Genomic DNA, 14,653 nt, shown 5'->3' with positions numbered 1-14,653 from the left:
AAGAAATTTGTAATGACTTACTGCAACAAATGTAATAACACTTAATCTGACTAAGCCACAGATAAGACCAAATGAAAGCACTTGTCAAGACAAGTTGATTGATCTACCCACATGTTTATTTATGCACTTAATTAGCTGATAAGAAACATTTGAACTAGTGCTTAATTAAAGTCTGCATAGATAATTATACAAAACAGATTGCATCGTGTGCTGGAGAATGCAACCACACATCATATGCAACATATAGATCGTAAATTTTCAGGGTTTAATTGATGATTTGGTTAATTAAATAATTTTTTCAACACTTTTCCCATAACTTCAATCCCATTATAGCTACATAACTTTGGATGACATTAGTAGAAAGAGCAGCTGATTTCCTATGACAATGATGTGCCACATATATGTATTCAGTACATGTCCAAGGTACAATTCACTAAGACTAAATACAGTCATATTTACACAAAAATTGTTTTTAAAATATTCATCCTAAAATGTATTATAATGTATCATTTTAATCAGCATCTTGGTGTGCACATTTTATATCATTAGTTTTAAGACAGCACATAAGTGTATTAAGTTGTAATTTGTACTGGTGAACAACTACACAAATTGCTTGTTACAATTAAGGGGAAAGCCAGATGTTATCTCTATAGAAGGCAGCCTTGGTTGGAATATGTTATTCGAGCACAGAGCTGGTTTGCTCTTTGAGTTAGGTTAGGTTAGGATTATTTCACAGAGTTAAACTTATATTTTTCAAGTTTCTTAATTCTGTGAACTTACAGATAGGTCAGTGGCACATTTACGAACAGTTTCCTTTAAATTTATAAACATTTTGCAACTCTATATGGGGGCTCGTGTCATATTCAGGTCAAAAATACAACAGCAATAGGTCATTCTTGACCAGTCCACTGCTGAATGTACATAATTCATTTACAAGTAGTGGCAATTTTTGTTTAATAATCACGTTGTCGGGGCACATCATTTGTACAGTATGTATCCAAACTAACAAACTTATTTTCCTGGTTTTGTATTTCAGTGAGATTTAATTTAATTGTCGTTGAGAGGGACAGACAGGAATCGTAGTGACTATGACCCCTATGATCATATTGAGAAACACCACTGGCCAACTTCAACAGAGCAGGCCAAACCAGTAGCCAGCAACTTAGTAACATCGATACACCAGAAAGACAGTCCAACTGCAGCATCAGCCTGCCAGTTAGTACACCTCCAAGATGGGTTGTTTTGGCATAAGTGGTTGGAAGCAGTGCTTTGGCAAAACAAGTAGACCCAAACCAACATACACATCCATATTTAGCTGAAGAGATCTCAGTCTGGCAGCATCATCTATAACGGGAGGTCTACGCCAGGCAACATTGTTAGCTACAAGCAGCCAATACACGACTTTCCCTCCGTCACCAAAAGGCTTACTGCTGGTTCGAAGTCCATCACAATGGACCCAGCGGCTTACAGCCGATCAGTCACTGCTGGGCTCACTCCAACTGAAACTGATCTTCTGCCCTGGAGGGCAGCTGCTCGAGACCAGGGTGGTGCAGCTGTTTAACCATCTGTGACTGGGTTGACATAATGAAGCTGCACGCCTCCGCTCACAGTGGCAGACACCGCTGCTGAGGGCTGTCTTCCTCTACAAGAATCATGGCACGCCCTGCCTCGAGCTGCAGGGCCATGCCAAGACGGTAAATTTGCTGCCACAGACTCAACATCTCAGCATTCCTGCACAGCTACTGGCATCAAATAGTCCATTGCCCACTTGTTGCACCTCCGCCGCTGCACTCGCTGTCGTCAGAATGCACCCAGAGAGGCACTATCACTGCAGAGCATCACTATGAGTGATGTAGTTTGGTCTCCAATAAAATGTATGACTAATAATCACAATTACTCAGGCAACCATTGGTCATTATTCTGACAACCCACCAGCTCAACTCAACCCTGACACTGTTGTTGTTGTTGTTGTTGTGGTCTTCAGTCCTGAGACTGGTTTGATGCAGCTCTCCATGTATACAAATTATCCACCCTGGGCCTCTAGAACTACGACACAGACGAGCCAAAGACTTTATTCAGTGGTTGCATTGAAACTCCCAAGAAAAATGAGTATTATTTAAAATTATACCACCCTATTATAGTCTGCAACAAATGAACCACACTTTGTCATCTTCCCATTCTCCTTAATCTTCAAGGTCTGCCTCTGTCATTCGTAACATTATTCCATATTGTTTTCATTTTATTACCTGAATTGTCAATTAAAAATAACATGTTCTTTCTAAAAAATTTATTAATATTTTGTGTACCAATTATAGTGTGAAAGTGCTTCCACATCTTACTAACTTTTAAAGCTTTAGCTATTTTGAAGACATCTTTCTCTTGTTTTGGACACACACACACACACACACACACACACACACACACACACACACATTCACTCACACAGAATAATTTTTTTCTCCTTGATTGGTATTTATTTATTCGATAAATGGTTTAAATAATTGAAAAGTAATCTATTGGGAAATGCTAAGAGTTGAGAAATTGTGTTCACTGTAAAGTCTAATAATGTTTTCTCACAATCTTTTTTTATTTGTTTTTCAGCAGAACATGGAGCAAGTAACATAATGAGACTGACTGTGCATAATCATCTAACAAAATTCTCATGCTAGCATAACTTCAAGGTAGTTATATGAATACATCATCTATCAATATTCTACAAACCTGAGGTACTGAAGTAAGGAATTTTTCTATTAATACTACTTTATAAGTGACTAATAGCATCTACAGACCACTTCTTTTTGTCACGCACATGTAACATCAGGGTGTATACGCGGACAAAGAAAAAAATTCCCGTATTTCCTGGTTAAAAATACCCTTTCTCCTGGGGTGAAAATACACTTTTTCCGTGTTAAGTGACAGTATGCTTTTCCTCGGAACTGTAAAACTTATCAAACCATTGAATTGTTACGGTTCTACACCAGTGTAGAATTTCCCGGCACTTTACAAAACGAAACTTTGGGGAAAAAAAACACGTTTTCGAGAGATCTGTGATGTGCAGCAACATGTAGGCTGCATTTTCGTATGACGAAAGTATAAATTCGAATTCCACGAAACACCACATGTTACTACCCGAAGCAATGAAATCGAGATTGCGATGTGCAGCCAGTCATAGCTCATGTCACGTGATCTCGCCAGTCGATGACGGCGGATATTCAGAGCATAGGACACGTCATGTAGTCAGCCAATAGCAACATCATTTTTAAGTAGCGCGACCACACAAATAGGAAAAGTTAATGGTTTAAATTGATATACATGGTGTTGTTACAAGAAAAGCAAAGATTTCACGTATAATATTGGTCTCTCAGATTAATGAGCTGCAAGAGAACCTAAGTTTTCACATATAATTTTGATCTTTTTTGACATCATGCAAATGAGCCAGTAAAATTTTTAATAACAACATAAATGTCTGATCACCTGGGCTCGAAATTCTTCTAATAGTCGTCCACAAAGAGTTGATTCTTAATGAGAGTCAAATGCTCTGTGATTTAAGAAATTCATTGTACATTCTCGCACATAGTTCATCTTGCGTAAAAGCAAATTTGCTTTGAAAGTAACACTTTTCAAACCACCATTCGCAACATTTTCCAACAACTGTTAGAAATAGGTTCATTTCAGCAGTTGCCACAGAGCGCCAGATAAAAGGCGCCACCGTGCTTACGCAGCTACGACGCCGCACGAAGCCCATATGTTAGTACACAACAGAGGATACTCTAAGAGCATCGGAATTTCGTGAACCATACTAAAATGCACCATTCGGCTTAAAGTACACATTTGTACGTCCAGATTCGGATGTAAATTTTCTTGGATTACCAATACTGCATTATCATGTTAGGTATTTTATTATGGCATAATGCCATACGTGCTAGAAAATGAAAATGTGCACGTGAAATGCAACGAACAGTTGAAACTAGCCAATGGTGTGGAATTAAACAATTCATTTCAAATATGGCCTGCCTCAGCAGAAATGGAGACTGCCCACCTCCCCACTACAATGCAAACTACTCTGTGTGCAAGTCCCGGATCTACGATATTTCCGAACCGGGGCAATACTAGATAGCGGCTCCCCCTCCCCCTCTCCAGCGTTTGAGGTACAACGCCACAAATTAAACAGACTTTTCAAAAAATGTTCATTTTGTAGCGCACATCTTTCTGAAGAGTCTGATACATAAAACATATGTCTAGGAAGAAATGTAAGACATGTTATTTGGTCTTAAGTGTGCCAAAGTGCAGAGCCACGCATCATCGCACATCACTGTATTTTGCTCTGTAATGGATGCCATCAAACTATATTCAGGACATTATAGACATTAAAATGTCCTGTGGTGCCTCACCTGGTTCCAGTCAGTCGTTTTAACATCCCCCCCCCCCTTTTTTTTTTTTTTAACACACCCCTTGCAATTAATAGTGGATGGGATTACTTGTAACCGGGAGAACAAGAACTCTTCAGAAAATCTGCGCTCTTTATTGCCTATTAGCTAATAACTTGCTGTTATGTGTGAGAAAATTAAACATAGGATACATAAAACCACTAAAGACAAGACACAAACAAGACTACTCATTTCTTCAATCCAAAGTCCTAGCAAATTGTTCTCTCTAATATTGCTACAGCTTTACATGGTGTGCTTTTCTTTCTGTGAAGGAACTATTACACCAAAGTTTGTCAAACGTTTTGCAACACGAAAAAATGAAATGTCATTGTCTAATACTGAAAAAGCTGTTAATAAAATTAGTACCCAAGACTGGTGTGGTTTCTCGAGCTGATAACGTGTATTTTGTCACTGTGTGCTAGATAAAACAAAATAGACCTGTCTAATATTGCACAAGTTGTAATAGACACCAAATAAATGAGACTCTTTTGGAACAAATGGTCATTTTTATGATACGACAGAATATAATTCACGAAGTACGAATATCAAATGCCTATTACGCCTACTACAAGCAAAAAGCTTTCTGTTAGGAAATAGTTTCACATTTCATTCATAGGCTCCAGCTTCTCAAGCTTGAGATTGAAAAGTAGTAGTACAAAATTTTTATACAAATTTGGAAGCGTCATATTCGTCTATAATTTGTGTGATGTCCCCGTTTCTTCTCCTTCCTCGTTCTAATAAACAATCTTGTCATCACTAATTCTGTAACTATTCCTGCCAGTGTCAAAACTTATTCTTTGGTTAACTTCACTAACCCTCCCACAATCACAGGTTTAGTTACCCAGCATTTATTCTCCGGTTAGGCGTCATTACGTGTTCGTACAACGCCTTTTCCACGATACTCCCAGAATAGAACTTAAGCGCCTACTAGATGGGGAATGTACAACTGGCCCTCACTAGTGTACAGTCTGGCTGAAAACTTTCTGTCCAAATTTCATTTTCTTGCATACACTGAGAAGATAATATGTAATCTTTCTACCTGTTATTAGTCATTTATTTCCACTCTGGCTGTTTGAATCTATGGCTTTGGCTAGTAATTATAACAATGCTGATCATTCCAGACCCAGTCAACCACATAAACAGCAATTGGCATTCGCCTGTTTGGCATTATTCCGCTCAGCTCGTATAGTCCCGTCACCTTTTGTCCACTGAAAAGTTTACTTTTAGATGTGACGAGGATTGCCCTGGCAGAGACATCATGTACACTGTGCACGCATTCAAAAATCAACTTAGAATATGCAAAAACTAACAGGGATGCGTTTCAAAATCATATGAATAAACAATAGACCAACGTGTGCTGGATGCTGGGTGCTTCGTGAAACAAGTTTGCCGCCCGGAGCAGATATCCCGGTTTTTCCTCCACCCCTTAGATCCGAGCCTGATGCACATACGTGAAGCTGGTAGCTTCGGCGCGCCAGTAAAATTTTTACGGGTAGCATCTAGCCACTTGATGTTACTGTTTATACAGCTAACAGCAACATTTATGTAGCCAGAAGCAGGAAAAGGTACTACAAATATGTGACTCAACTGCGCATGCGCATGAGTCCGCTCGCAACTGCTCAAACAAATACAAACAGTTGTAACATCACACTCATCGGAGGCCACTTATTGTTCTGAAGCATTGCAAAGTGCTCTTAAAGCCTTTGACACTTTTTGCTCTTGGAAGACGCTTGTATGAGCACTGCTTTGTCATTTTGTATATGATGCATTTCGTTTGCAACTTAAGTCTTATTTTCGTCTTTCTTCTCTCGTTCATGTTTTATTGCTGCAGTATTATTCTGCAGTACTGGGATACAGTAACATTCTTTGTTAGAATATTGGTTCTTACCAGTCAAAAATTACAAAAATCTAACTGAAAACTAAAACAATGAAAATTCCTGGAATTCGAAAAAATTCCCAGTTTTTTCCCCGATTTTCTCACGGATGAAAAAATTCCCGAGTTCTTCCCGAATCTCCCAGTTGTCCCGGGTCGTATGCACCCTGAACATATTTACACCTTCACCATCACCAGAAATGGGGGTAAACAAGTGTTACCATTGCCATGAACAGTTCAGATTTTATGGTGTGGGGTTTGTACACTGTGAAACTAAGGTTGTCCTCAACCCAAAGGCTGGTCTGAAAATCAGTGCGTTGCTAGGTATCATCCTATGGAAAAATGGTATGCCTGTGTCTTCCTCCAACCTTCGAACTTGCTTACTCCGCCATTTATAGGCGGCTAGTTTAACATGCTGCAAACCATGCTGTCAACTAGTGTTTTCCACATACAAAAAATCACTGTCTGGGAGCAAAAGCTGCAATTACTGACAGAAAGGATCCTATGACAGATAGAGGAATCAACTCTATAAGTTTGGATTTGTGATCTCACACCTACCTGCACTTATATACTGTAATATAATTGTTAAATTTTCCAGTATTAACTCACAAGTACATGAAACAAACATTAAACTCAGTCTTTAAGCAGAATATGTGGTGTCACCGCCAGACACCACACTTGCTAGGTGGTAGCTTTTAAATCGGCTGCGGTCCGCTAGTATATGTCGGACCCGCGAGTCGCCACTATGAGTGATTGCAGACCGAGCGCCGCCACACGGCAGGTCTAGAGAGACTTACTAGCACTCGCCCCAGTTGTACAGCCGACGTTGCTAGGAAAGGTTCACTGAGAATTACGCTCTCCTTTGCCGAGACGATAGTTAGCATAGCCTTCAGCTAAGTCAATTGCTACGACCTAGCAAGGCGCCATTTATCCTTTGCTATGTATCTAATGAAGCATGTACAGTAACAAGACCAATGTTCACCAATTGTGGATTAAAGTTAAGTATTCCAGCAGCTACGTACTTTTCTGTATAGCATTCATTACGTATCCTGTTTCAGACCTCACGCCAGCCTGCGTGAGTTTAAGCGCATGCCTTTCGGTTACCCGTCACTGTGGATTGGCTGTCTTGCCAGTCCACAACAGAATACAAATGGCAATGAACAGTTTTGACAAAAAGTTTTCCTTAGTTTCCACTAATTAATATTCTGATGAGGGAAGTTTGTCATCAATCAGATTACATCTCTAAGTTGTCATTCTCTGCCAGTTTATTTTAATATTATCTGTTTGGACTGAATTTTTAAAAAGATTTTACATGACATAATGAATCTTATGGATTTGCCCTAGTATGATGGCAGGCTTCCTTATATTTCCTCCTAATTTGTCTTTGTCATTGCTATTCTGGTGTAAGCCATCTCCAAAGAGCACCCGCCAGAACAATAATAATAGAAGATCTCTCAGCCATGCAAGGAAGTGCACTAAGTTGTGTAATCATAACACACAATCCCCCCCCCCCCAGTCCAAGCTTCCATTTCACGATTTACCACATGTAACTTCCCTGTCCGCAACAGAAGGAGTTGCAGGTGCTGTATTCCTATTGCAATCCCCTGCTGCCACTTCCTCCCCTAACTATATAGCTGATAGTGTATGTGTGAAGATGTGTTCCGTTTGCTTCTTTGTCTGCACTGAGAACTGACATTTTCTAAATACTTAGCTACAACTTTAACCTTTTTTATGTGCCTGTCTACCGGTCAATGCCTTAACTACACAGCGAGTGGATGTATCTACATTCTTCCCACTGTTTTTATTCCACTCAGGAGTTATCAGTATCATATTATCTCAATGTGTGGCATTTCGGTGTTTGTACGAGTTCTTGAAAACTGGAAACATGCATATTCCTTGGTGAAAGGAAATCAGAAGATGTAATTCAGTATTTTAGTATTACACGGTCAAGTGACATTAATGTGATCACCATCTAGGTTTGATGTCAACGTGCAGTAACCACTCACATAAGGCAGGCGGCAGCACTAACAGTACAGGGTATACAAAGCTTGTCAAGGGGACACAGAAAACAGTGTTGTCGTTATTGTAATGCAGAAATGGAGTGATTTATCTGATGTCCAAAAGCGCATGATCATTGGCTTTTGGGCCAAGGATAGAAACATTTTCAAAATGCCCAAGTGTGTACATTTTCACATGCCACTGTGGTTAAAGTATAGAGGGCACGACACAACCAGCACTGAGGTAACTACGGTGCACCACGGGCCACAGGTGACAGGGGTGAACAATGGCTGCGGAGATGTGTGCGGGCGAACAGTCGTGCAACTGACCACCGAGATGAACTGAGGGACTGCCAACAGCCTCTCCTCAATGACCATTCAGCAAACATTGCAGCGTACGGGCCTCCACAGCAGGCGCCCGGTTCACGCACCCGTGCCGAAACCTGTTCGTCGGTGATGAAGGTTGGAATTTGCACGCCACTACTGCAACTGGATGTTCACAGACTGGAGACAGGTGACCTTTTCCGATGTATAGTGTCTTATGGTTCATCCGATTGATGGTGCGGATGGCGTGAAACATCTGAAAGCAAAGAGTCCAGGCCGGAGGAGGGACAGTTATGGTCTGGGGAAAGTTTTCCTGGCATTTCCTGTAAGATTTCATCATTCTGGAAGGCACAGTCGATCAACACAAGTATGCATCTATCCTCAGGGATGATGTCCATCCCTCAGCATATCGTATCTACCAGCAGGACAAAGCAATATGTCACACAGCTTGCAGTGTACGTGCAAAGTTCGAAGATCACCCTGGATGAGTTTACCGTTCTCCCTTTGCCATTTGCGATTTGCGAAGTCAGTCAAGAATCTGTGGGACCTCTTCAGTCAGGCTGTTCGCACAATGGATCCTCAACTGAGAAACTTAGCACACTTGGCGACTGTGCTGGAGTCGGCACCACTCCACGTAGTCACATTATTGTGACTGGACAGTGTAATGTGTTCTCCAGCATTTTATTGCCAGTGTGATCACTGTGTGAGAGCACAGGTGACTTCAATCAGGTTATTGAGTTTACAAAAGATAAAAGTTTTGGGAATTGTCCACCATATTAGCAGACAGACTTACTTTTGAATTCACGGAATGATTCTTTATTTTTGTTACACTTTCTTTTGCCTTTTTTTTTTGGCTGTTTAAATCTGAGATAAAGCTCTCTCTGATTTTGTAGCAACTTTTTGGCGAGGTTACTCAACTGGAGTGGGGTCTTCGCATGTAACTGTCTAAAGCATATATTTTGAATTTTAAATTTTTTTTTCTTTCATAAAATACAGAAATACAATTGTGAGCCATTTCCACCAATGCCTAATTAAGCACAGTAGTGTTCAAATGTACCTGCAGCTCGAAGAACAGTTGGTTTTGACTATTTATGACTTATTCAATAAGTGACAAATGTCAGCAGGTGCTGCCAGAATTATATTCTCATAAGATAAAAAAAGAAAGTATTGAACTGGACTGCCGTACCAAAGCGTATCAGGAGAAATTTTTATAAAACTGTAATCTGAAAAAATATATACGATTAGGATTACTCACAATTCTGTCCAGTTCTTTTGCACCACTTTTCCTTGGAGACCGTGTCTGTTCCCACTTTTGTGCCAAATGCCTTGCCCCATAAATTGAATCTGTAGGGCTCCAGTGACGGAAAGCTTCTTCTCCATCAAAGAAAATAAACATCAGACTCATGTCTTCCTAAATTACAAACAAAAAGAAAACTGTAAGTTACTTGCACATAAACTGATAAGAAAAAGTAATGTTGCATATCATAAATACATACATTTAATCAAACTTGCAGTAGTTAAAAGTTAATTTTATGTATGTTCACCCTACACTGCTGACACTACTTTGGATGGATTCAATCAGCTTAGTGAACAGTTCCTATAGAATATTCCTTAGGTAAAGCTATACTCAGCTAAGAGTGGCAATGGGGATGTTGATATAAATGGAAACCATCTATTGTGTCATGGACAGGCACATTAAAAATGATTCAAGAGGAGCACACTGGCCGTGACATTTGAGTTCTACACTCAACATACTACACGTTGATAAACTGACCTCATAATGATGCACTATCAACCACAAAAAGAAGAAAACTACCAATAGCACTACCATATAACAAAACAGTAGTTGTAGGGATCTCTCACATGTACCTTTAACCCCACAAGGAAACCATTTTGGGTACACGGACGTCAGAACACCTGTTAATGCCTTCAGTCAGTCCACCACCACTGTATTTTGGTGTTTTGCAGATTTATAGCTTATTTCATATTTCAGACCCACTAAAAATGTAACTACAGAGGTTTTCCTGCATTACACATTTGGGAACAGTGTAGTACTCCTATTAATATGCTCTAATCTAAAATGTTCTCCTATTCAATGTCTTTCTATTAATTGCATAAAACATGGTGGGCCAATATGCACAGAGTTTATCCTTGATTGAAACAAACCGTCAGTTTGAGAAAGAAATCAAACAGCATAATCCTGACACATTGGATCAGTGAACACAGCTGTTGGTTAAAAATTTACAGCAATCAGCAGAAATATTATTTCCACCTAATTTCATCTCGGTAAATGTGAAATGCAAACTATCTTTAGTGCATCAAAATATTCGAGGGCTTAGAAGTAAAATTAATGAACTACTTATGTGCATTGATGAATTAGAGTCATCGAACCCAGTTGATATAATTTGCCCCTCTGAATATCATGTGACCACTGGTATAGACATGTTAAACCTTACTGAATTTAAAGTTAGCCTCTTACTTCTGCAGACAAAATATGAAGAAAGGAGGAGTTGCCACATTTGTTAAAAACAGTTTTAAATTTAAGAATATTGACATTAATAAATTTTGCTAAGAGCAGCACTTAGAAGCATGTGCAACAGAGATAGGATTTCATAATATGTCCTTTATAATAATAGCCATATACAGACCATCTTCAGGAAATTTCAACCTGTCTATAAATGGTCTTGATGATTTATTATCTCATCTAAAATTAAAAAAAAAAACAAAGAACTAGTGGTTGCTGGTGATTTTAATATAGATATCCTGAAAAACACTGTCAGTGAACAGTTACTGAAATCAGTTACATTGTCATTCAATTTAATTTATACTGTAAATTTCCCAACTACGGTATACAAATGTTCTAAGACTGCCATTGATAATATCTTTATAGACAATTCTAGGCAACAAAGCCTCATTACAGAACCAGTAGTAAATCGGCTGTCTGACCATGACATGCAACACCTAACATTAAAGTTTGAAAATTGTCAGGGTAAAACATCTATCAGAACTGAGTACTGAAGGCCAATAAAACAGTCAAAAACTGAGAAGTTTAGGAGATTGCTCAAAGAAATTAATTGGATGGATGTTTACAGCATCTAAGACACAAATGGAAAATACAAAACATTCATTAATAAAGTTAGCACCTTATTTGAAAATTGTTTCCCCTGAAGGTAACTCAAATTAAGCAGGAGTCTAATAAGAAACCATGGATCACACAAGGGATAAAGATATCATGCGAGACAAAAAGGAAACTCTATCTGCTATGTAGGGACACCTTCGATACTAGCATTATAGCTCATTACAAAAATTACTGCAAAATATAGAAGAAGGTTATCCAGAAATCTAAACACCTGCATTATGAGAAGAAGATAAATACATCCAGCAATAAAATAAAAACAATATGGGATATAGTTAAGTCAGAGACAGGTAGGACCAGAAATTGGAAGGAACAAATAGCTCTAAAAATAAATGAAACCCTGGTAACAAACACGTTGTGTTGCAAACTATTTAAACAAGTATTTTGTCTCTGTTACTGATAGCATGGGGTTGTCAGGTTCAGTAAATAATGCAATGGAATATCTGAGACCAGTCAAGCAATCTCAGTAAATGGAACTGACACTTACTTCACTCAAAGAAATAGAATCCATCATAAAGTCCTTGAAATCAAGCATTCTATTGGTTATGATAACATATAAACAAAGTTATAAAAGAGTGTTCATGTGAGCTTAGACATATCTTAAGTTATTTGTGTACTCAATCACTTACCACAGGAACATTCCCAGACTGGCTTAAATATGCTGAAGTTATACCTCTCCACAAGAAAGGGGACAAAGAAATGTCGTCAAATTACCAACCAATCTCACTTTTACCAGCTTCTTCAAAAATCTTTGGAAAGGTTATGTTCAAGCATCTACTTAAGCATCTTTGTGAAAATACACTACTGGCCATTAAAATTGCTACACCACGAAGATGACGTGCTACAGGCGCAAAATTTAACCGACAGGAAGACGATGTTGTGATATGCAAATGATTAGCTTTTCAGAGCATTCACACAAGGCTGGAGCCGGTGGCGACATCTACAACGTGCTGACATGAGGAAAGTTTCCAACTGATTTCTCATACACAAACAGCAGTTGACCGACTTTGCCTGGTGAAACATTGTTGTGATGCCTCATGTAAGGAGGAGAAATGTGTACCATCACGTTTCCGACTTTGATAAAGGTCGGATTGTATCCTATCGCGATTGCGGTTTATCGTATCGCGACATTGCTGCTCACGTTGGTCGAGATCCAATGACTGTTAGCAGAATATGGAATCAGTGGGTTCAGGAGGGTAATATGAAACGCCGTGCTGGATCCCAACGGCCTCGTATCACTAGCAGTCGAGATGAAAGGCATCTTATCTGCATGGCTGTAACGGATCCTGCAGCCACATCTCGATCCCTGAGTCAACAGATGGGGATGTTTGCAAGACAACAACCATCTGTACGAACAGTTCGATGACATTTGTAGCAGTGTGGACTATCAGCTCGGAGACCATGGCTGGGGTTACCCTTGACGCTGCATCACAGACAGGAGCGCCTGCAATTGTGTACTCAACGACAAACTTGGGTGCACAAATGGCACAACATCATTTTTTCGGGTGAATCCAGGTTCTGTTTACACCATCATGATGGTCGCATCTGTGTTTGGCGACATCGTGGTGAGTGCACATTGGAAGCGTGTATTCGTCATCGCCATACTGGTGTATCACCCGGCATGATGGTATAAGGTGCCATTGCTTACACGTCTTGGTCACCTCTTGTTCGCATTGACGGTACTTTGAACAGTGGATGTTACATTTCAGATGTGTTACGACCCGTGGCTCTACCCTTCATTCAATCCCTGTGAAACCCTACATTTCAGCAGGATAATGCACGGCCACATGTTGCATGTCCTGTACGGGCCTTTCTGGATACAGATAATGTTCGACTGCTGCCCTGCCCAGCACATTCTCCAGATCTCTCACCAACTGAAAACGTCTGGCCAATAGTGGCCGAGCAACTGGCTCATCACAATGCGCCAGTCACTACTCTTGATGAACTGTGGTATCGTGTTGAAGCTGCATGGGCAGCTGTACCTGTTCGCGCCATCCAAGCTCTGTTTGACTCAATGCCCAGGCGTATGAAGGCCGTTATTACGGCCAGAGTTGGTTGTTCTGGGTACTGATTTCTCAGGATCTATGCACCCAAATTGCGTGAAAATGTAATCACATGTCAGTTCTAGTATAATATATCTGTCCAATGAATACCCGTTTTCATCTGCTTTTCTTCTTAGTGTAGCAATTTTAATGGCCAGTAGTGTAACATACTGTCAAAGTCACAGTTTGGGTTTCTTACGGGTTCTGATATTGAGAAGGCTATTTACACTTACAGTGAAAATGTCCTTAATTCATTAGACAACAAATTAGAGGCAACAGGCATATTCTGTGACCTGTCAAGGACTTTTGACTGTGTGAATCACAGCATTCTTTTAAGTAAATTAAAATATTATGGCATCACTGGTAGTGCTGCAAAGTGGTTTCAGTCATATCTTACTAATACAAAACAAAGGGTGTCATTACGTAACACTTGAGCGGTAGGCAATCAGACATCATTTGACTGGGAAGAAATTAGATGTGGTGTTCCCAAGATTCCATACTAGGTCCACTACTCTTTTTTGTGTATATTAATGACCTGTCATCTGTTACATTACCAGATGCCAAGTTTGTCTTATTTGCAGATGACACAAACATTGCAATAAATAGTAAATCAAATATAAATTTAGAAAGGGCAGCTAATCAAATTTTTACTGACATTAATAAGTGGTTCATAGCCAATTCACTGTCATTAAACTTTAAAAAGGCCCTTATATGCAGTACAGGACTTCCAAGAGTTTTCCTTGTAGTGCGTGTATAAAATATGACGACATGGAAATAACAGTTGAGAGTGTAAAATTCTTGGGATTACAACTAGATAATAAATTCAGTTGGGAGCAACATACTAACGAACTGCT

At 39.5% G+C, this 14,653-nt stretch overlaps 1 protein-coding gene across 3 annotated transcripts in view; it reads right to left on the bottom strand.

Annotated features, from left to right (window-relative positions):
* The window catches only part of LOC126458584 (glutaminyl-peptide cyclotransferase-like), a 77,036-nt gene that overhangs the window by 9,852 nt on the left and 52,531 nt on the right, over positions 1-14,653 (bottom strand). For all 3 annotated transcript variants that reach the window (XM_050095720.1, XM_050095722.1, XM_050095721.1), the window contains exon 4: positions 9,877-10,032. In XM_050095720.1, coding sequence (XP_049951677.1) covers positions 9,877-10,032 — 156 coding nt within the window. The remainder of the gene's footprint in view (positions 1-9,876; positions 10,033-14,653) is intronic.

This window comes from Schistocerca serialis, chromosome 2, assembly GCF_023864345.2.
Source record: "Schistocerca serialis cubense isolate TAMUIC-IGC-003099 chromosome 2, iqSchSeri2.2, whole genome shotgun sequence".
Taxonomy (NCBI): domain Eukaryota; kingdom Metazoa; phylum Arthropoda; class Insecta; order Orthoptera; family Acrididae; genus Schistocerca; species Schistocerca serialis.
The sequence above is the reverse complement of the archived record's forward strand: the minus strand, read 5'-3'. Positions and strand labels throughout refer to the sequence as shown.